The sequence below is a fragment of the Lissotriton helveticus genome, chromosome 6 (genome assembly GCF_964261635.1).
Source record: "Lissotriton helveticus chromosome 6, aLisHel1.1, whole genome shotgun sequence".
Taxonomy (NCBI): Eukaryota; Metazoa; Chordata; class Amphibia; order Caudata; family Salamandridae; genus Lissotriton; species Lissotriton helveticus.
The window spans coordinates 510,011,137-510,036,077 of NC_136067.1; the positions used below are offsets into that span (position 1 = coordinate 510,011,137).

General features: G+C 40.5%; 1 protein-coding gene across 1 annotated transcript in view; it reads left to right on the top strand.

The window, feature by feature from the left end:
* The window catches only part of HCRTR2 (hypocretin receptor 2), a 1,670,131-nt gene extending 1,659,239 nt beyond the window's left edge, over positions 1-10,892 (top strand). The window contains exon 7 of the mRNA XM_078646799.1: positions 10,092-10,892. Coding sequence (XP_078502925.1) covers positions 10,092-10,318 — 227 coding nt within the window. The 3' untranslated portion in view covers positions 10,319-10,892. The remainder of the gene's footprint in view (positions 1-10,091) is intronic.
* Positions 10,893-24,941: the final 14,049 nt, after the last annotated feature.

The following is a 24,941-nucleotide window of genomic DNA, read 5'->3' on the forward strand; positions in this document are numbered from 1 at the left end:
TGGCTGGTCATTCTGCAATGATTCTGTTTTAATTTTCAAAAAAAAATTGCCGTATGACCTTAAAAACTCTTACCTGGTGTTTTTAAAACCAAAATTTTAGGAAAATAATCTCGGGATATGATCTGTGGAATTTCAAGAAGTTCTAATGGCTCCTACACAATTTGGCCTTGAGGATAAGTGTAGTTCAGAGACATAACTTCTAATCATAGGATTGGACATCATGGAGATGTATGTGCACTTTAAATGAGTTCAGAAAAACTGTTTCTTTTCATAAGCTAATTGAAGCAGCCAATCAAAACATGGAGTAGAGGGAATGTAAGTCTGCAATGCTGTCTACTGTTTTACATTGCTTTGTGATTAAAAGTGATGTAGAGAATTAAATAATTGTAGTACTCATAGAGGTAGTGTAAGTCTGCTTCATATTAAGCAGTATCAGTGTCATAGGAAATGTAGAACATGACTGAGCAAGAAGGGGAAGATATTACTATTCCAGGATTGTGAAAATGATCTTCAACATTTTAATTCTGAAAGTTGCGGAAATGCCAAATGATGGGATTGGCTTACAAGAAATCCAAGAGTTATAAATATCTCTGACTAGATTTGGCCTTGTGGAAAATAGTGGTAGAGAGCAAGAAGTCATTTATTGCATGTAACGTGTTTTTAAAAACGATGGAGGTTTTCTTTCAGAAAGTGGCGGGCTGAAAGTAATAACAGCACAAAAGAGTGTAAGCTGTTCATAGGACATCCTTGGACGTCATGGAAAGTAAGTTAACTTTAAGGAGTTCTGAATTTTAATTTCTGATGTTGTATGGGTTTTTTAAACACAATCATTTTGATTGTGTTTTTTTTTCCCCGCTGTTACATGATGAATACCTTCAAGTCACTGTTTTTAGTGAATTTTGATACATTCTGAGAACAGCAAAAATAAACCATTTAACATGTATAATTAATTCTGTACTGTTTGCATTTATGATGTATATGTAGAACTGTGTAGGAGGCATGGAGAAGGTGAGTTTTCTGTAAGTGTTAAATTTATTGTATGCAGTGCTGCACTTCTACGTATTCTTTCATATGCTGGACTACATCTGCACAATGAGATACCTAAGCAAAGGAAACACAAGTGATGTGATTGTGAAATGAGCAAAATAAATTGCACATATTTCAATTACATCACCTGTGTTTCCTATCATTACGAATCACATTGTGCAGATCAAGTTTAGGTCTGTCCAGGGAAACATAGGAGGTTTCTACTTTGTTGAAGAGTGCAGTGGACATGACTCACTTCATTAGTAGACTTTCACAGATATTATCTCCTCTGTACACTTCAACAAGTGTAAATCTCATCTTGAACTCTGAGTAGGCTTCACCTCAAACAAATCTCTGGATAGGAGACATGTTATTGGCATACTGAAGCGACACTTTTCTGAAACAAGAGCAATGCAAAAGATGCACCATGTTTTAAGATAGGCCTCACTTCATCTGCATCAAGATACTGTTAGTTTAAAATGTATATCTTTAGGATTGTGTAGAGGACCTGGAGAAGCAGAAGCTTCTGTCAGTGTCAAAGTTGTTGAAAAACTATTTGTCCTTCAATATTTTCCCTTGTCTTTTGTAATTTTTAAATACATATTTTAATTTTTTTCAAATGTTGGTTCTCTCTTTCACAGATTGAAAGTATAGAAATAAAATGTGATTAATTTAACGGCAATTACAAGGTGAATAGTTGTACTCTTTTCGTTACATTTCTATCACATTCACCTACTATTAGATCCACTGCTTCACTTCTTTAATCCTCAGTTTCCTGCCTTTGCTACTTTCCTCATTCCTTTCTCTATTACCTATTTACTCAACTCCTTCCACTCTTTTTCTCAGTCCCTCTGTTCTCATAGTTCCTCAGTCTTGTTCACTCACTCCATCTCTATTACTCTTAGTGTCTGTGAATTACTTTCCCAACTTTTTTTTTTTTGGACCGCTTCCCGGGAAGTTGCCCGGTTCGCAAACCAGCAGCGTTATGGCAGTCCACCATTTTGTGTTTCGGTCGAATCAAGATACAAGATGGAGGGCAAATAATGTTCAGAATGGGTAGAAGGGGGCACGGTAGATGTATCTTGACCCCCTTGGTTTTCTGAGGGTGGCTGAGGAGGACCATAGTTCTTCACTCTTGTTCACTCTCTCTGTTTCTATTAATGTCACTGTTTATGACTGATCAAAAAAATGTTTTTTAAAAAAGAACAGTAACTATAAGGGAAGGAAATAGACAGTTATGTTAAAAGAAAGACAGCTATAGGGAGTAAACTAAGGATACTGTTACCTACAATCCACTGCTGTTGATGTTACTGACCATGTCATGAATGATGTAATATGTGACATCATCAGCAGTGGATTGTAGGTAACAGTATCCTTAGTTTACTCCCTAGAGCTGTCTTTCTTTTAACATAACTGTCTGTTTGCTTACCTTATACTTACTGTTCTTTTTTTTTAAAAATATTTTTTTTTGGTTAGCTTCCGGTACGCGTACCGGGTAGCGCTCCGGGAGCGAACTAAGAGAAATAGAGGTTGGCAGAGTTCCAAATATTCTACCAATTTTTTTATAATGGGGAGTTAGTTCTGAAAAGAACTTTTTTTTTAATGTTTTTGTTGTTTTATATTTTTTTTAGTATTTTTTGAACATTTTTTTACTTTTTTTGTATTTTCTGAACGTTTTTAAAAATGTTTTGGTTTTTTTGGGGGGGGGGGGAAACAAAAACGATCCATTATAAAGGGCTCAACAGGAGCAAAAAAAAAAAAAAGAATTTATTTTTTGGTGCGTTTCGTACAAACATTAATATGATTTTGAATTGCTCGCAAAATCAAAGTGATGCTACTTTCTCTGTAGCAGATGAAAGTGCCACATTCCACGCACACTTGCTTTACGTGCCCAAACAACATTTGGATGTTTGCGATCATCTCCCTCGCCTCTGGTCCCGACACCTCTGGAACCACCGATCTTCTTGCCATTGGGAGGGGATTTTGTTGTTCGTCACGTAGCTGGGCAGCACTATAATTATTTGGGTGCCACCTACTCATATGCCGATGCATAGTATGATTGCCATAACTGTATTTTTTATCAGTGCCCCTTGACAATCTATCACCGCATATGCGGCAAAACACGTAACGTGCATTCACTTTCTTTTGCCCCTCAGGAATTCTGTAGAATTGCCAGATGTAATTCTCCTTTCGATTGTACCTCCTGGGCTCCTCTGGCAAAAACTCATGCTCTTCCTCCTCTTCCTCCTCTTCCTCCTCTTCCTGTTCTTCCTCTTCTTGCAAAATTACTTCTGCAGGTGGTCCTCTCTTTCTTGGATTTGGTGGAGGTGGTGGGCTAGCACCAGCTGAAGCTACTAATGAAGCCATCTCAAAGTCTCAATAAAGGGTCTTTCTCTCACCAAGATGAAAGTCAGAGTGATGAAAGAAGGAGGGGTTTTCATCATTTGGGAAAAACAAAAGTTCTAAACCAATGAAAAGTGTCCATTTTAGATCACATGACCTTGTATTACATCATTAGGAAACCAAAAGTGAAATGAACCAATGAAAAGTGTTATTACCGAGTCACATGACCTGCTATGTTTACGTTACGCGGTCGGCGCCGCGCCGCGGATCGCTTCCGGTTCGCGTACCGCTGCGCTTCCGGGTACGCGAACGTAGCACGTAATATGACGTATTACGCGAGAACGCGAAACGTCATGCTGACGCGAAGCGTCACGATGTTGTTTTGTAACGCGAGAGGTGCGCAAAAGGAACGTTTACCAGTTCGCGTACCGGGTCGCGCCTCCGGATTGAGCTAACGGGAAGCTAACCGGTACGCGTACTGGGAGCGAAACAAAAAAAAATTTAAAAAAAATTGTATAAAAAACATGTAAAAAATATTTTTCTTTTTAAAGAATAATACATTGTAAAGGTTTTGATATTAGCTATTAAAAAACCAATGAAATTCACTGAAAAAACCATAGGTTATAGACCATATATAGTTAGGAATTAGCATTTACAAAACCTTAAAAATTCACTGACAAAAACCATAGGTTATACACCATATATAGTTAGGAATTAGCATTTAAAAAACCTTATTTTACTCACACAAAACCAATGAAATTCCATATATAGTTAGTTGTACTAACTATATATCACGCACCCGCAATCCACTGCTGATGATGTCACATATTACATCATTCATGACATGGTCAGTGACATCACTGATGACATCACTGATGACATCTCAAATGACATCACTGATGACATCACTGATGACAAAATCCAGTGACTGTATTTTTCTGTAAAGTTAAAATATGTCTTACATATTTATGAATGAGTCGATGTATAAGTGTCTGGACGAAGGATTTAGTAGGTGCATGACTGAATGTATGAGTGAGTGATTAAATGTGTCTCACTGAGTGCATGGGTTAGTGACTAAACTGTCTTAATTTGTGCATCATTATGTCTGTTGTTCTGTAAACTGCTGCATGTGTTGATCAGTAGCTATATGAGTAACTATATAGGTTATTGATTGGTTGCACAAGCATTTGTATGGGAGACTGAGTGTGTGTGTGGGTGGCTGGGAAGTGTATGACTCTGTGCATAGATGTATGGATTCAAAAGTGCATGTTGGAAACAGCTGTATGGGCGGTTGACTGTGTGCATGACTGTATTGGTGAGTGAATAGATATCTCAGTGCTACATGTCAAATTAAGTACATATGTAAAATACAGTACATGTGAGAGTTGACATTTATAAATAACTGTGCATAAGAGCCAGTGAATGTGTGAGTGGCTGTATGGATCATTGTGAACTTGTATCCAGGATTGTATAAGTGAGTAAATATGTTTTAGTATATGTTTGAATAAGTAAGGTGTGTTTAACTGTATAGTTAAGGAAACGGAGGTGTGATTGATTGTTTGCATGACTGTCTAGGTGTGTGTGTAACTTCATGGATGAGTGACAATCTGTGAGTCTGTGTTTACACTGAGTGTATCTAAGGTTATATTAGAGTCTGAAGAGGTTCATCGTATTATCACATGAATGATTTTATCAGTGATGTCATCAGTAATGTCATTTGAGATGTCATCAGTGATGTCATCAGTGATGTCATTTGAGATGTCATCAGTGATGTCATCAGTGATGTCACTGACCATGTCATGAATGATGTAATATGTGACATCATCAGCAGTGGATTGCGGGTGCGTGATATATAGTTAGTACAACTAACTATATATGGAATTTCATTGGTTTTGTGTGAGTAAAATAAGGTTTTTTAAATGCTAATTCCTAACTATATATGGTGTATAACCTATGGTTTTTGTCAGTGAATTTTTAAGGTTTTGTAAATGCTAATTCCTAACTATATATGGTCTATAACCTATGGTTTTTTCAGTGAATATATATATATATAAACATATTAAATAAACATATATAATATTTTTACCGTAGCATAGCAAAATGGTTAACATTTATTGTAACAACTCTAGTGAGTTCAACAGTAGCAAAAGCGTTGGATAGCGTAGGGGTAAAATGTACAATTCCCACTCCAGTGGGTGCAACAGTAGGGAAAGCGTTGGATAGCGTAGGGGTTAAAATTACAATTCCCACTCCAGTGGGTGCAACAGTAGGGAAAGCGCTGGATAGCGTAGGGGTAAAGATTACTATTCCCACTCCAGTGGGTGCAACAGTAGGGAAAGCGCTGGATAGCGTTGGGGTTAAAATTACTATTCCCACTCCAGTGGGTGCAACAGTAGGGAAAGCGCTGGATAGCGTAGGGGTAAAGATTACTTATCTCACTCCAGTGGGTGCAACAGTAGGGAAAGCGCTGGATAGCGTAGGGGTTAAAATTACTATTCCCACTCCAGTGGGTGCAACAGTAGGGAAAGCGTTGGATAGCGTAGGGGTTAAAATTACTATTCCCACTCCAGTGTGTGCAACAGTAGGGAAAGCGCTGGATAGCGTAGGGGTTAAAATTACTATTCCCACTCCAGTGGGTGCAACAGTAGGGAAAGCGTTGGATAGCGTAGGGGTTAAAATTACTATTCCCACTCCAGTGGGTGCAACAGTAGGGAAAGCGCTGGATAGCGTAGGGGTTAAAATTACTATTCCCACTCCAGTGGGAGCAACAGTAGGGAAAGCGTTGGATAGCGTAGGGGTAAAAATTACTATTCCCACTCCAGTGGGTGCAACAGTAGGAAAAGCGCTGGATAGCGTAGGGGTAAAGATTACTATTCCCACTCCAGTGGGTGCAACAGTAGGGAAAGCGCTGGATAGCGTAGGGGTTAAAATTACTATTCCCACTCCAGTGGGTGCAACAGTAGGGAAAGCACTGGATAGCGTAGGGGTTAAAATTACTATTCCCACTCCAGTGGGTGCAACAGTAGGGAAAGCGTTGGATAGCGTAGGGGTTAAAATTACTATTCCCACTCCAGTGGGTGCAACAGTAGGGAAAGCGCTGGATAGCGTAGGGGTAAAGATTACTATTCCCACTCCAGTGGGTGCAACAGTAGGGAAAGCGCTGGATAGCGTAGGGATTAAATTTACTATTGCCACTCCAGTGGGTGCAACAGTAGGGAAAGCGCTGGATAGCGTAGGGGTAAAGATTACTAATCCCACTCCAGTGGGTGCAACAGTAGGGAAAACGATGGATAGCATAGGGGTAAAAATTACTATTCCCACTCCAGTGAGTGCAACAGTAGCAAAAGTAAAAAAATCATAAATAAATATAATTAATAGAAATGTTATTACCAATTAAATTTAATTCCCAATACCTATTACTTTTATTTACCAATTACATTTTATTTAATGGACAATTATTAATTAATTAACAATTTTAATTAATTAACTTAATTAATTATTATTAAATTACTTCCCACCCTATCCCCCTATAAACTCACAACCCACTACAGAAAATAATTTACTAAATATTAATTATTTATCAATTAAATATTTATAATTAATTACCAATTATATTTTATTTAATTACCAATTAATAATTAATTAACAATTATTATTAATGGACATAATTAATTAATTATAAATAAATTACTTCCCACCCTATTCCCCTATAAACCCACAACCCGCTACAAAAAATAATTTAGTAGAAAATAATGATTTATCAATTATTCAATTATAATTAATTACCAATTGAATTTTAATTATTTACCAATTAATAATTAATTAACGATTATAATTATTTTACATAATTATTTAATTATATTTAAATTACTTCCCACCCTATTCCCCTATAAACCCACAACCCGCTACAGAAAATATTTTACGAAAATGTAATTATTGATCAATTAATCAATTATTATTAATTACCAATTATATTTTAATTAATTAACAATTAATAATTAATTAACAATTACAATTATATTACAGATTTAATTAATTATAATTAAATTACTTCCCACCCAATTCCCCTATAAACCCACAACCCGCTACTGATTTATATTACACAATTATTACAAATTATTAAAAACGTACCTTTTTTTCGATATTTTTGTTGTCTATATTCTATCTAGTCGATATTATGTCTAGTCTATATTTTTGATTCGATATTTTGGCTATTAATATCGATAGTACTCGATATTTTTGTAGTCTATATTATGTCTGGTCGATATTTTGTCTAGTCTATATTTTTACCTCGATATTATGTCCAGTCGATATTTTTGCATCGATATTATGTCTGTTTACCGTCCCAATGTGATCTTGATAGTCATTCTTAAAGAAGAGCTTCTTTCTTAAAAGAAGCCTAATTTAAGCTGATTGTATGCCCCATTTTTATTAAAGAAAAGGCAGTGCTCTGCCCTCAATTTCTATGAGCAGACATTTTGGAGTTCAGACTCTGCAGACAAAAAAAAATTAAATAATGTCTAATAATGGCAACCAATGCCATTCTCCCGCTGCTATTTATAGGAAGGAATATGCACTCACTTCTGAACAAATTGAGGATATCTGTTAATATAAGGTCGACTGTAACCTGCATTTTCAAACTAGCATTTTTGTAACTCGCAGTTTCTCTGATTGCACAGTTATTGTATGCATTTTAACATCTTAATGATGTAATATGTGGATCTTATAAAATCTATTCTAGAATTATATAAATGTGATGGCTGTTCTGAAGAAAGTTGTTTTCCTACATCACAAATGTAAGCACTTTTATGACTTGCGTTTAATGTAGTAAGCAGAATATTATTTTACTTGGGGACAAATGTACGAAAAGACTGGTCACAAAAATTGGTTGCAAATTGTGTGCAAACCTTTTGCCTCTAGTCTTTAATTTGCAATGCGGCCTACATACTAGTAGGTCAATCATAAAACTTCCATTTGCACAACAACCTAGGGCCCGATTCACAGAATGAATTTAAGACTAAATACTAAACTTACTACTATTTGGTATTCACAGAATGCACTTACTACTTTCGGGATTCACAGAGTGAACTTACTACTCTCGGGATTCACAGAATAATTTAAGACTACTAACTCTAAGTCCGAACTCGGGCCGGAAATTCCGGCCCGGAGGCGGAGCTTCTGGCTTGGGGGCGGAGCTTCCGGCCCGGAGGCAGAGCTTGCGGCTTGGAGGTGGAGCTTCCGCTCGGAGGTGGGGAATTTAGCCATGGCTGAAATCTCCACCTCTGGGCCGCAAGCTCCGACTCCGGGCCGGAAGCTCCACCCCCAAGCCGGAACCTCGACTCCGTGCCGGAATTTCCGGCCCGAGTTCGGGCTTAGAGTTAGTAGTCTTAAATCAATTCTGTGAATACCGAAAGTAGTAAGTTCACTCTGTGAATCCCGAAAGTAGTAAGTGCATTCTGTGAATACCAAATAGCAGTAAGTTTAGGATTTAGTCTTAAGTTCATTCTATGAATCGGGCCCCTAATGAATATTTATCAAGCAGTTTGCTCTTTGCCAAACCCTGTGATAGGCTAAAAACACAGGGTGGACTGCACAGAGGAACAAACAATAATCCCGATGTTGGCATTCCCAAACTGGAAACTTTTTTTAGACAGTCCATGTTCCTTACTGGAACCAGTGTTACTATTAGAAAAAATCGCAACATGGATTTGTATATATGTTCCTTGGTTTGGTAACTTGTTTTGAAGTGCCTTTCAGCCCGATCCGTGAGCTCTTTGTTCATTCAAAACTGGTGAGTGGTCAATGCATTAGTTGTGAAACAAAAAATACCTTTTGGGTTAATTGCATCTTTTGTTTTCAGAGACACCATTGATCTAGAGCTTGTTACACAAGTCTTTGATTTCATGGACTACAGATTCAAACTCTTTCAGCAGCCTCATTACTCCATTGTTCAACTTCTTTTAGTCGATGACATTCAACCTGTATTTGAAGTCTGACTTCAGTATTTAAATCAAACGATTTCCTCCATGGCTTGTGTTGCTCCTTTGTTGAACTTACAGCGTGTTTCTCTGTTGATAGGTCGTTAAAAGGAACACAATTGGGGAAGGCGTGTCAGTTGTTGGCATTCAGTCCAACCATAAAATAATTCAGTTTTACTCCAGACGACATAAACACTTTTATGATTCACAAAGTTTTGTACCGTGATTAAGCCTGTGTTATTCCCTGAAATACATGAGTAAATTGCACCTAGGACTATAGGCACGTACCAGAAAGCTACTCCTAGACAAAGATTTGTGAATTATTTCCACAGTTTTATAAAAGTGCAACTCCTTTTTGCCATGCTAGGAAACTGTGGGACATATTATCAAGCACGGCCTTAACATTATCGCCGCTTTAGCGGAAGAAAACTGCCGCTAAAGCGGCGATAATGTTAACGCCGTTTCTTGATAATATGCCCCTGTGTTGTTTATTGTTTACTAAAATTCATTTCCTAGCTTTTAAATATCACCAGGTTATTTTTGACTGTATTGAATGCATTATTTGTACAATCTCTCTTATCCTTTATCATATTAAAGGGTTCGTTGATCAGAGCCTATCCCAAAACGACGGAGTCCCTATCATTTAATTTGATGTTTGTCATTTTCTGATTGATAATGTACTACCCGCCAGGTAAAAAAACTAAAATTAAACTGGTCTCTCTGTCTTGCTTTTTGTAATTGCAGGGAAATTTAGAGAGGAATTCAAAGCAGCATTTTCTTGTTGTTGCCCTGGAGTTCACCATCATCAAGATAAAGGACTTAACAGAGGACGTGCGAGCACAGAAAGCCGGAAGTCACTGACAACCCAGACTAGCAACTTTGACAACATTTCAAGACTCTCAGAGCATGTGGTACTGACCAGCATAAACACCCTCCCTGTGAATGGCAGTGGAGCTATTCACAACTGGTAATGCAGTGAACTATGAACTCATTTTGGCCCTGGGTTCCCCCAATGTTATGGAACGATCAGGAGAGCTCTCAGTGTAATGAGTTTGTGGCTAGCAGGGCAAGACCAAATGAGCGAGCTGATGTACAACAGGACCGACCATTCCACACGAACATGGAAAGACATTCCCGCAAGTGCTGCTTTGCGAATCGATGAATGTTATTGCAGCTGAAAACAAATATGTCTGAGTGCTCATTCTTTCCTGTGAAAATGTGTGAAAAGGAAAATATGACTATGTTATGACATCGCTGTATTAATTCTAATGATGCAAACGACCTCTAGTTCTTACAGTGCATTTTTACTACAGTTACACAATTGTTCAATAAGGGAAGGTAGTACCTGCAGTACTGTAAAAATCACCAGCCTGTGTTGAAAATATCTTAAAAATGTTTACAAAGGGCTCTTAAAACCTGCAGTTCAACTTTTGACAGAATAACTTTATTTATTTAAACGAGCCACAGAACAGTTGATATTCATTTTGTTAACACTTCGTGTACTTTTATTTGACTTTTTTTATTTAAATTCCAAAACTAAATGAAAGGCATGTAAACAAATAAATTCAAACTTTGATATTTGAATTTGGAGCCTTTCTCTGGGCATGTTAATTTATTGGTAATGTCACTGATGGGAACAAGTTGATTTGGAATGCAAATGACTGTCGTTCTGATCAAGACTGTATATGTAAATTCAAATATTGGTATTTTCACCTATTCGTTCATTAGTATATTAGTACATCGTTCCTCCATTTTTTCTTATTGCCTTTGAGCATTTCCCTCTTTCAACTACTGGGTTTTATCATTTTAATTCCGACTATGGATTCTCATTCAGAACAGAAGAAGCCCAACATTCTGTGATCCAACATTCACAAAAAAGCCACAAAATAAGCTGTTGATAAGCATATAACAATTTAACAACGAAAATATATTGCTTCATTGAAACCTGTATTATATTTGTTAGTTTTACAATTACCAATGAACCGTGTGTGTAGAGCCATCGCTAGAGGGCACTATGCTAACACCAAGTATTACACTGGATCTCCTGAAGATGTGTGAAGTTCGTCGCTTCTATTCACTTGACGAGGTGTATTAATACTACTACTCTTCTTTGGTTACTTGTGCACATTACACAAAGGAGCAAGCAAGGCAGATTTGTTATCGGAACAAGTTTTCTAGATTTTCATCACCGGGAAGAAAACCTGTTACCTAATTGTCCATGAAAAATAGAAGCCCTTTTTCCTTTTTCTCAACTTGGCATCAAAGGTACTACAACATTTTTAAGTGCATGTCAGACTATGCATGTTCTCGGAATGGCAATGCAACATATTTTTTGAGAATAATGGCATATGACTAATCACCAGTGTCCATATTTTTCAGAAATTTAAACAAAGAACTTGAGGTGTACATCCGAAATTCCAAAGCTATCCTTAAAATTACCTCCTCTAAAATGATTGTTTGCGGAAGTCCCCTATACCTTTTCCACACCCTTAACCTTTACAGTATTTTTTTTTTACCCAATACTCCAAATACTTATCGATATCCTTCCTTTTCAATTTCTTTTTATTTATATAGGACGTTCCTGCAAAGCCCTTTTACCTAAAACTAACATTCTCCTATTCTTGCACTGTAATTTTCTTGTTCTTGGGTATTTAAAACATTTTCTACCACATCGGTTAGTGCTTAGTACTTATATAATTCCTGAATCTTTACATTTACTGTTTTTGGTAATTGCCCCAAACTGTTTGAAATGTTTGCATCTCAGGATAATGGAACCTAGAAAACTAGATGTCACTGCTCGTGCATTTTGCTAGCTGCAATCCCTGTTTATACCATTAATCTTCAATTGTGGGAAAGCCACCAAACTTTTTGACTATCCTCAGTTAGAAGTATTCTAAGCAAGCGTAGATCATTGGAATGTTAGAGCTTAATTGAATCTTAATTGAAGACAATGAAGCAGCTGGTATCCGTATTTCATGTTGTACGCCCTTTCAATTAAGTGTTTGAAACTCCACAAGCTGCATCTGATTTGTCTTATAAAACTATTTGTTTGATTATTTGGGTGATTAAAAATCTACTTTTGAAGGCCCTCTTTTAGCTAACCCTTTTACTCTTAAATTGTAAAGCCAACATATTTTCTTTAGCGCTCACAGCAGTATACTTACGAGGGGATAGCTCCACCACATCATCACATTTAGGGACATTCTGGTGGGGCAATGCCCTTCTCCATATATAGAAAGCAGCGTGAAGCCACTTTATGTGGCCTAACACCACCTTGTAAATATGACCCCTTTCACACGCATCACGTAGAATGAAAAGGGTGTTCAATTGGTGTTGCTATGGGCTTTCCACCGCAACACTCATTGATTTTTGACACTGCCCCAGATCTGTAAACCTGAGGCAGAGGCAAAAACTAAGGGCCATGGAAGAGCTGGCTATAGAATGGTGAAAGTACTTTTATTTCTCCTCGTTTTTGCTCTTTTTATGTGTGCTGCATTCTGCGTCTGCACTAGGCAGCTAATTTTAGTACCACCTCTAGGTAAAACACAGGGGTGGGCCATATTTTTGTAAATACAGCGCATTCCAGCATTTTGGAGATGTCGGAGCTTGACAATGCCAAATTTAGTGCAGCCCTGCACTCTGACATTTTGTTGAAAATATGTCCCACAGATTTTACGACAATACACTAAAGTAATGTTTCTGAGTGTTTTACAAAGGGGTACACTGTCTGACAAATATTACTAACCATTTAAATGTTATACCTTTATGAGTTGATGGCAAAAACATAGCTTATTTGACAAAACAAATGGGTACCAAATTAGGCTTTTGGAAGCATATAAGAGCTACTTAGATAAAGAACTTTCTATTCTGCTATGCAATCTTCTACAATAGAAATCTTCTGAATGCCTGTAGCAATCCATTCTACAGTATAAAATCATAGTTAGCCAAACAGTCATATCACGGTGAAGAGCTGAGCTGTGGATATGGCAAATCTTTCAAGATATTTACTGACTTTTCGAAAGCCTGAACACATTTTTTTCAAACTAATTGGATGCATTTCCATTGATGGGTGGGTAAACAATTCAGCTGGAGTATAAGCCCCTTCACTGCCAGGCCTCTCTCCCCATGCCACACCCTTTTTTGGCTTTTTGGGGTAGTTAGTGCTTAGGCCCCCACACCTTTGGTCCACAAAATATATCCATGCCAAACTTGCGTCCTTTTCTTCCAACATCTTGATGATTCTAAAGGTACCCACAGTTTGTGGATTCGCCTGAAGGAGACTGAGAAATTAGGTCAAATATAGCAATATTTTGGATTTTTGAGGAACAATGGGAAAACGTGCTGCAGAAGACAGTGTCTGTTTTTTCCCTGGCTAATAGTGTCAACAAAGGTTTTTTGGTGGTAAAATCACCATCTTCCCAGATTTATAGAACAGGCAAACTTTTGTCAGAAACCAAACGTTTCTACACAGTTTAGGCATTTTACTGGGCGTAGCCTATTTTTCCTGTTTTTTGTGCTTTCAAACTTTGGGTAGAAATGGGTGATAACCCAATAATGGATCCCGAAAGCTATACATTTCTGAAAATAAAGCAAATTCTGAATTCAGCAAGCGGTTATTCGTGTAGATCCTTCAAAATTTTCCTATAGAAAGTAACAGTTGAAATAAAAAATATAAAAATTGACTTGACAAAAAACAGCAATTTGTGCCTATATTTTCACCTGTAACGTCTTCTAAATATGCTACATTTTTTAAAGCACTATACTGTTACATCCGAGGGCCCTTCTGGTTCAGGGATATATCGGACAAGTAGGTTCACCAAAAATTTGAGAAAACCAGAGAAAATAACTTAGGTGCACCTTGCAATGGCTATTCATTGTGTACCAGTTATACAGCAATTCATTTGGTAAAATATAAAGAGTGAAAAATAAGTATCAAGGAAACCTATGTATTTCCTAAATAGGAACAATATATGGAGTTTAGAAGCAGTGGTTATTTGCACATCTCTGAATTTGTGTGTAGCCATACTAGCATGTGAATTGGTAGTATTTTTTAAAATGTCTACTTTTTTACACACTGTCATATATTTGGAAGGAAGAAATGCATAGAAAGACAACTGGTAATAACACCTGCTCTACTAATCTTTGTACCCCTAATTCTCCCAATAAAAATGGTACCTCACTTGTATAGGTAGGCATAATGCCCACGACAGGAGACGGGTCAAAACACAATATGGACACATCACATTTTTCCGGTGCAGAGAAAGAAAATCGGGGTAAAAATATGGAATTGGACAAATATCATGGTAAAAATATTGTGGGTCAGGAATATCAACAGTAAAATACTTGTGGTCAAGAATATCAATTTTAGGTAAGTAATATCGATTTAAAAAATAGCGAAGTGTTTAATATCATTTGTAAAACTATAGTTGCTAAAAATATCCATTTTTTATTAATGTTATGTATTTTAGTATATATTTTATATGTGTGTGATGTTTGTTTTTGTTGTATAAGTATTGTTTGTATTTTTAATACATGTGTTAAAGTTTTAGTAATTAATAAATTTGTTTAATCGAAATTTGCATTTTTAGTTCTGTAGCTGATTGTGGGTTTATAGGGGAGCAGGGTGGAAAGTAATTTAATTATATAAATGTTATTGATTATTTGTTTCTGATTGCATTTTGTGTTGTTAGTTCCGTAGTGGGTTGTGGATTTAAAGGGGAATAGGGTGGGAAGTAATTTAATTATATACATTTTATTGATTATTTATAGTAGTTATTACATTATTTTTATTTTAAATTTGCATGTTTAGTTCTGTAGCGTGTTGTGTGTTTATAGGGTAATAGAATGGGTGGGAAGCAATTTAATCATATAAAATGTATTGATTTTTTTTATTTATTAATATTTGTTTAATTGTGATGTTAAAGTGTTAAATGTGTAAATTAATTCATTATTTAACTGTTTAATAATTAGTTGTTAATTAATTTGCAATTAATTATGGTAATTGTGTAATTAATTTTAGGTGTGTTTTGTGGTGCTTATAGGTGTACATGGTGGGAAGGGTGGGAAGTCATTTATTTTTTATTGAAAAATTAAAATTATTTGTTAATTCATTTAAATTAATAAATTAGTAATTAATAATTTTAATTGGGTAATTCATTTTAGGTGTGTGTTGTGGATATTATAGTGTTAAAGAATGTGTACTTATTGAATGTTTATTATCTTTTTTATTAATAATGTTTTTCAAATTCAAAATTAATTATGTTGATTATGGAAATACATTTCAATAAAAATGTTGATGTCTTTTTTTATAGGCGTGGTGTTATAGGGTAGGAAATAAAATAGATACATTTATGTTTTAAATAGTTTGTTTGTGAATATTTGTTCCTTTTAAATAAATATTGTTTATAAATGTATTTTTTATGTCATATTTGTAGGTTTTGGTATATGTAATTAACATTATAATATGTGTTCTTTTCATATGTTTAATATATTTGATTGTATATTTGTAAAATATTGTTTATGTATTTTTAAGATTATTATTATTTTTGTGATTGTTTAAATGTTATTAGTAATTTTTACCCCTCTGCTATTAAATACTTTCCCTACTTTTGAACTCACTGGAGTGGGAATAGTATTTTTTTACCCCTCCTCTATCCAGTACTTTTCCTAATGTTGCACTAACTGGAGTGGTAATAGTAATTTTTACCCCCTCGCTATCTAGCACTTTACCTACTGTTGCACTTGCTTGAGTGGGAATAGTAATTTTTACATCATCACTATCCATTACTTTCCCTACTGTTGCACTAACTGCAGTGGGAATAGTCATTATATACCCCTCCTCTATCCAGTACTTTCCCTAATGTTGCACTAACTGGAGTGGGAATAGTAAATTTTACCCCCTCAATATCCAGCATTTTACCTACTGTTGCACTCACTGGAGTGGGAATATTAAGTTTTTACCGCTTTGCTATTCAATACTTTCCCTACTTTTGAACTCACTGCAGTGGGAATAGTAATTTTCACCCCTCCACTATCCAATACTTTCTCTACTGTTGCACTCACTTGAGATGGGAATAGTGATTTTTACCCTTCCGCTATCCATTACTTTCCCTACTGTTGTACTAACTGGAGTGGGAATAGTATTTTTTTACCCCTCCTCTATCCAGTACTTTCCGTATGTTGCACTAATTGGAGTGGGAATAGTAATTTTTACCCCCTCGCTATCCAGCACTTCCCCTACTGTTGTCCTAACAGGAGTGGGAATAGTAATTTTTGCCCCTTCGCTATCCAATACTTTCTCTACTGTTGCACTCACTTGAGTGGGAATAGTAAATTTTACCCCTCCGCTATCCATTACTTTCCCTACTGTTGCACTAACTGGAGTGGGAATAGTATTTTTTTACCCCTCCTATATCCAGTACTTTTCCTAATGTTGCACTAACTGGAGTGGGAATAGTAATTTTTATCCCCTCGCTATCCAGCACTTTACCTACTGTTGCACTCACTGGAGTGGGAATAGTAATTGTTACTCCTTTGCTATTCAATACTTTCCCTACTTTGGAACTCACTGCAGTGGGACTAGTAATTTTCACCCCTCCGCTATCCAATACTTTCTCTACTGTTGCACTCACTTGAATTGGAATAGTAATTTTTACCCCTCCGCTATCCATTACTTTCCCCACTGTTGTACTAACTGCAGTGTGAATAGTATTTTTTTTACCCCTCATCTATCCAGTACTTTCCCTAATGTTGCACTAACTGGAGTGGAAATAGTAATTTTGACCCCTTTGCTATCCAGCACTTTCTCTACTGTTGCACTAACTGGAGTGGGAATAGTAATTTTTACCCTTTCGCTATCCAGCACTTTCCCTACTGTTGAACTCACTGGAGTGGGAATAGTAATTTTACCCCTCCGCTATGCAACATTTTCCCTACTGTTGCGATCACACAAGTGAGGTACCATTCTTATTGGGAGGCCTGGGGGAACACTAGTTGGAAGAAAATGTGTGTCACCTTGGTGATCCCACAATTTCCCCACTCAGAAATATGAGGATAATGTGATATTTTTTAGCAAAATTTGAGGTTTGCAGCTAATTCTGGGTAAGAAAACCTTGATGGATCCGCGCAAACCATACTCCCTGGACTCCCCCCGGTGTCTAGTTTTCAATTTCTAAATGACTACTGATTCCGGGACCAAAAAGACAGATGGCCCCTTGCAAAACCAGGTTATTTTCTGATCGATTATTTTTGATGCTTCTACAATAGATTTAGGGCCCTTCCCTGTCATGGGCCCTTGGGCCACCCACACAAGTGAGGTAGGATTTTTATCTAGAGACATGGAGGAATGCTGGGTGTAGGAAATATGTGTGGGCTTGATCACACAACGTTTTCACACAGGAATGTGAGGAAACAGTTTTTTGTGTGCAAAATATGAGGTTTGCAGGGGATTCTGGTTAATAAAACTCGGGGAATCCATGCAAGCCACACCTCACTGTACTCCTCCCCGTGTCTAGTTTTCAGAAATGTTTGGGTTCGGTAGGACTTCGTTGATGGCCACCAAATCTGAGACCAAAAACGCAGATGATCTGGTGCCCAGTGTGCTTTCTGTCCCCCATGGGAGCAGATCGGGGGCTATTGCCTCCATCTGCCCCCCCAGGTGAGAGAAAGATGGAGACAATTTTTTGGGGGAATGGGGGCATTACTTCGCCCATTATGGACAGCCCACACCTCTTCTCTTTAAAAAAAGAAATCTTTGGTGTATAGTGAGCTTTCTACCTCCTCGGGGGCAGGTCAGTGGTAATAACCCAGATCTGCCCCCTCAAGGTGGGCAGAAAGACTGTCCTTTTATGTCCATTTTGGGCAGCCCCACCCCTACATATTTAAAACAAAAAATCTCTGGTGCCTAGTAGACTTTATGTCCCCGGGGGGCATATTGGTGGCTAGTATCTTCATTTGTCCCCCGGGGAGGCAGAAATACTTCTGTCAATATAGTTGTGGGTGGGGGCACAGCTTTGTCCATTGTGGGCAGCCCCCATCTCTCCTTCTTGAAAAAATTATCTCTGGTGGCCAGTGGGCTTTCTGCCCCCAGGGGAAAGAGGTGGGAAATTACCCCCATTTGCCCCCAGGGGGGCAGAAAAGCTGTTCCTTTTGTGTTGGGTTGGGGGAATTGGCATGCCCATTGTGGGCATCCCCCTCTCCTCTAATATTTAAAAATGTAAAACAATCCCTGATGCCTAGGGGTCTCTCTGCCCCCTGGGGGGCTGATCGAGGGGTATTGCCCCCATCTGCACACGGGGGCAGAAAGACTGTGCCAATGTGAGGTAGAACATTATAATTCCCAGTTAGGGCATACCCCAACCCTATGTTTTCACACAAAAAAAATCCCTGGTGTCTAGTGTGCTCCTGGGTTGGGCAGAAAAACTGAAAAATGCGTAACTTCTATGGAGGGAGCAAATGCCCCTTCTCTGGTGCCTAGTGGGTGGATCCTTGCTTGGGGATCCCCCTCCTGCAGTGAGCCGATGAGCAGATTGTCTCATTTCAATTTCACTTTCAGTGTAATGACGTTGGAATCCCTCTGTTGTTTACAGAAGAGGGATTTATGACTGCTGTGTCAAGGACGTAATGATTACGTCCTTGCCACAGCAACACTTCAGCGGAGGAGGTAACCATTATGTCCTTGGCATGCTAGGGGATAAAGAGATATGCCTGCAAAATGCCACCAAAACCTTGCTGAACATAAACTTGATATACTTGAAGAGGGATGGCTGAATGCAACAGTAGAACAGCAAAAATATGTGGATCTCAAATATTTAGAGACTGGTTGGCAGAAAATGGACACGTGCCAGACTTTCAGATGAAACCACTGCCTGAACTCTGCTGCCTTCTGAGACAATTTTATGCAGAGCTAATGAATGCGAATGGGGAATGTTATAGTAGTCAAAGCCCGATATCAATAAGGGTTGGACTAAATATACAAATCAATTACCCTCATTTCAGCAGTGCTGTTAACATCATGCATGATGCAGGTTTTGCTCCTGCTAACGTGATACAACACAGAGAAGGCAAAGATACCAGTTTAAGAAAATAATGTATAACACATGATTTGGTATTGATAAAATGCTGTGGTATTTTGAACTGTGATTACCCAACATCACTGCAGGACAAGGATTTTATTGATACCCAACTACAGCATGTAAAATGTGGCAGGGAAGGATTACTGGAAATGCCTAAAAATGCATTCACCTTCCAAGTAGATGAAAACAATCAAGAGTATGCAATTTTAACTTTAATGAACAAACAAAAACACCATCTGGAGGTTAATGAGAAAATTAGGTAACGAAACAAATGAGCCATTTATGTCCAACCAGTAAGTGCAATGTGTCCTGTAAAATATTTGAAATTTAATATTTTGAAATTGCTTAGAGATTGCACTTGCTTCTATGTTCAACCAATAAAACTTTCTGTGAAGGCTGAAAGTGCCTCTGTTTAGTAGTGCCTCTGTTTAGTATTCCAAGAGGCCTATTGGGAAAACCAATTGGAGGATTGATGAAAAAAATCTGCAAAAAAATTGGCCGAACCTACATTTACACAAACCATTGTTTATGTGCTACAACGGTGCAATTGCACCCAGTTGATGATTTTGAAGCTCATCAGATCATATCGGTAACTGGCCACTTAAGAGAAACCAGGGTACCGAGCTTCTGGAAAGCATCATCTGAAGATTTATATCTGCAGTCATCTGTACTAGCAAATGCAGGTAACAGTACCAACAGATATAAATATAAAAATACATAAATTGGACAGAAACCAGCCTAGAAGAAGAAGAAAGTGATTCTTTGAGAATAACAAGGAGCAGCACAGACCACAATGTGACAAGAATTATTTCAGACACTTTCTTTATGGCAATGTACAATTTATAATGAAATTAACATTTACTTTAACAGATTATTTTTGACTTTTTTTTAACATCCTTTTCCCCAAAAGGATTACTGTGCATGTATAATTATTACATTGGTAACCTATCATTCCTTGATTTTAGTATTGTCATCGCCAAATAAATACATTTCTGAACTGAATTTTCATACATGTGATGACTATATGACTTCAGTTTTCAGCTAGGGCCGTCCCAAATTAACATAATTAACCTTGCAAACCATGGATGAGTGAAGCCATGTGTCAGTTTAACATTTCTAATGACTGTTAAAGGCCCTCTACACTGAGGGTCAGTTTTACTGAGGTTCTGCGTCCGGTTGTGTCACTTTTATGGCACAGCCTTGATGCAACATCCTTTTAAACATATACTAAGCTACTGAAAGCCAATTGTGTGGTTTAGTACATATAAAGAAAAGCAAAGCACTGCCTTGTATTACTTTGCGTCAGGGAGGTGTTCTGCTTTTAATGCTACTGTACCAGTTAACTCCTTTACTCTGACTGAAAAGCACGGCATGCCAATATTTTAAAAAATGCCTCTTACACTTGGGTAAGCCATAAATAAACATTGCTGATGGCAGCAGAAATCAACAGTAAAGTAGGGATAAACTCACTGCTGAAATAGGGGTGTTAAATGCAGATAAATGCCTGATTCACAGACTGGGCCACTTCAGTCTTCAATATCTCAGATAGTAATGATAAAGTGTTGTTCAATAAGCTATAAAATCGCTGAGGGGAATAGAGTTTCAGTTAGGATTATTGTGGGTGGTGCATACACCCTACAACATTTTTGAAATGAGTGGAGAGAGGTGTAAATGTTCATGACCACAAAACATTTTACAGCACAAACTACATGTTGACAATAATATTGTGGAGAAGAGTATTTTTACCAAGCACAGACTTGTCTGCTATTACTTCTTTTTATTCTTCCCATGTGAATACATTTTCATACCCCTGCTGAAGTATTTAATGTTCAGGTAGGTTTGCCAAGTAGCCGTTTTTTTCCTGGCATGGCCTGTATTTTTAAGGTACGGCAAGTCCTAAAAACTGAGGTTTATCACTGAAAGCAATCTTTTGCTCCTTTACCACTACATATTTTTAACAGTAAACATAGGAAGAAATTACTTCAACATGTGTGCTAGAGCTTCCCTGACTGATAATTAAGGTAAACAAAGACAGAAATGCCAAGTTCAAAATACATAGAGATAATTTTATGTTGAGTTTCATTTAAATATTATGTCCAGGCCTTTGCAGAAACTTAAAAAGCTCTAGGACACCCCCGCGCCGCACGGCCACCAGCTGCTGCGAGTGCCTCCCCTGCCTGACTGCCTCGCTGCTGCCTGCCGCCGCGTGACCACGCCCCCTGCCCCCGAGCGGCGTGGTCCGTGACCGGCTGACCTGCCCCTGCTGTTTTTTGCCGTTTCTGTCTGTTTTGTCGTTCCTTATTGCTTGTTCTCTGTGATCGTAGTTCCCTGCCCCTGCCGTTTTTTTGCCGTTTTCTGTCTTGTTTTGCCGTTCCTTATTGCTTGTTTCTCTGTGATCGTATTTCCCTGCCCCTGCTGTTTTTTGCCGTCTTTAGACAGTTTAGTCGTTTAGTATAGCTTTTTTATTTGTAATTTGCTTCCCCCTGTTACCTGCCGCCGTTCGCCCTCCCTCCCTCCCCGCTTCCCGCCACCGCCGCTTACCCCGCCCCTTTTTGCCTTCTGTACCCTCCCCGCTCCCGCCTCCCAGCTGCTCCGCCCCTCCGCCCCCCCGCGCACTTCGCCATATATGGCGACCGTGCGAACGCGCAGCGGTCACGCGCAGCGGGTGCGCCGATTGTGCGCCAAAGGTAAGCCCGTCTGCGCCCGTCCGCGACCGGACCGCGCCCAGCGCCAGGACCCCTGGCCCACGAAGACCCCGACCGACCCGCTTGACGTACTCCGCCGCCACCCTCACCGCTCTCAACACCGGCCGATTCCCAGGTTGCTACCGAGCCACTCCGAAGCACACCCACGGACCCTTCAGCTGCCACGCCTGCAAGTTCACCTGCATCCGGACCTGCCTCGCACCAGCACCAGCCAAGTCGAACACCAGCAGCACCCACCTCAAGTGCATCCTGCTCAACACCCGCTCCGTCCACAGACACGCCATCGAACTCTGGAACCTCCTCGACACCACAGCTCCTGACGTTGCCTTCCTCACGGAGACCTGGATGAACGCCTCTTCAGCTCCCGACATCGCCATCGCCATCCCAGAGGGCTACAAGATCACCCGGAGGGATCGCACCGCCAACCAGATGGGAGGAGGCATCGCCATCATCCACAGGAACACCATCCGTCTCACGACCAGCACCGACAACACCCTGACCACCGCCGAACACCTGCATTTCCAGATCCACACCGACCCGAAGACCACCCTCAGAGGCACCCTGATCTACCGACCTCCGGGACCATGCTCCCAATTCAGCGAGGACATCGCCGACTTCGTCAGCCCGCATGCCCTCCCCTCCGCTGACTACATCCTCCTGGGGGACCTCAATTTCCACCTGGAGAACAACAACGACCGCAACACCAGCACCCTGCTCGACAACCTCGCCAATCTTGGACTCAAGCAACTGGTGTCCACCCCCACCCACCTCGCCGGACACACACTCGACGCAGTCTTCTCATCCAGCACAGACATCGACTTCAGCCACGCCACAGAGCTTCAATGGACGGACCACAGCTGCGTCCACTTCACCTTCAAAAGAACGACGACCCACCACTACCAGCAACAGGCTGCCCGCAGAAGCTGGAACAAGATCACAGCCGACCAGCTCGCCACCTCACTGAGCCAGCACCCGCCTGCCAGCTCAGCGAACCCCAGCCAGGCCGCCGTCAACCTCACAAAGTGGATCAGCAACTGCGCAGACGAGCTCGCCCCGCTGAGGATCCCGCCCAGCAGACCCGGCAGCAAGAAAGCCCCATGGTTCACCGACGAACTCAAGAGCTCCAAGAAGAACTGCCGAGCCCTCGAGAAAGTCTGGAGAAGGGAACCAACACCGGACAACATGACCACCTTCAAGCTTGCCACCCGGAAGCACCACCAGCTGATCCGCGCCGCCAAGAAAACTGCATTCAAGGACCGGCTGGACAACAACGCACACAACTGCAAGGAACTCTTCAACATCGTGAAAGAGCTTTCCAACCCCAGCGCAGGAAACAACGACATCACCCCATCGCAAGACCTCTGCAACTCCCTCGCCTCATACTTCCACAACAAGATCGCGGACATACACAACAGCTTCAACAACCAACCAACGCACACCAAGACCGAACAACCACCCCCCACCACCACCCTCCACGCCTGGACTCCGATCAGCACCGAAGACACCATCCGCACGATGAACTCCATCCACTCCGGTTCGCCGACCGACCCCTGCCCTCACCACGTCTTCAACAAGGCCGACGCTGTCATCGCACCCCACCTGCGAGACATCATCAACACATCCTTCGACACCGCCTCCTTCCCTGAGAGCTGGAAGCACGCCGAACTCAGCGCTCTACTCAAGAAACCCACAGCGGACCCCACCGAACTCAAGAATTACCGCCCCATCTCGCTCCTCCCGTTTCCAGCCAAAGTCATCGAGAAGACCGTCAACAAGCAGCTGGCCGCCTTCCTGGAGACGAATGGATCCCTCAACCCCTCACAGTCTGGCTTCCGAGCCAACCACAGCACCGAGACCGCCCTCATCGCCGCCACCGATGACATCCGAGCCCTGATGGACAAAGGAGAAACAGCGGCCCTCATCCTCCTAGACCTCTCCGCGGCATTCGACACTGTCTGCCACCGCACCCTAGTACAGCGCCTCAGCAACGTCGGAATCCAGGAGAAGGCTCTGGAATGGATCATCTCCTTCCTCGACGGAAGAACACAGAGAGTCCGCCTACCACCGTACAAGTCAGAGGCCACTGAAGTCATCTGCGGCGTCCCTCAAGGATCCTCGCTGAGCCCCACCCTCTTCAACGTCTACATGAGCCCCCTCGCGGCCATCGCACGACAACACAACCTCAGCATAATCTCCTACGCCGACGACACCCAGCTGATCCTCTCCCTGACCAACGACCCCGCCGCCGCCAGAGCCAACCTACACGAAGGGATGAAAGAGGTAGCCGAGTGGATGACGACCAGCCGCCTGAAACTGAACTCGGACAAGACGGAGGTCCTCATCCTGGGCTCCTCACCCTCCGCCTGGGACGACTCCTGGTGGCCTCCCGCCCTGGGCACCGCACCCAAACCAACAGACCACGCACGAAACCTGGGCTCCTCCCTCTCCATGACCAGACAAGTCAACAACATCTCCTCGGCGTGCTTCAACATCCTACGCATGCTACGGAAGATCTTCTGGTGGATCCCCACCGAGACCAGGAAGAGCGTCACCCAGGCCCTCGTCACCAGTCGACTGGACTACGGCAACGCCCTCTACGCCGGTACCACCGCCAAGCTCCAGAAGAGACTCCAGCGGATCCAGAACGCCTCAGCCAGACTCATCCTCGACATCCCACGAACCAGCCACATCTCCGGACATCTGAGAGACCTGCATTGGCTCCCCGTCAACAAAAGAATCACCTTCCGCCTCCTCACCCACGCACACAAAGCCCTACACGACCAGGGCCCGAGCTACCTCAACAACCGAGTCAACTT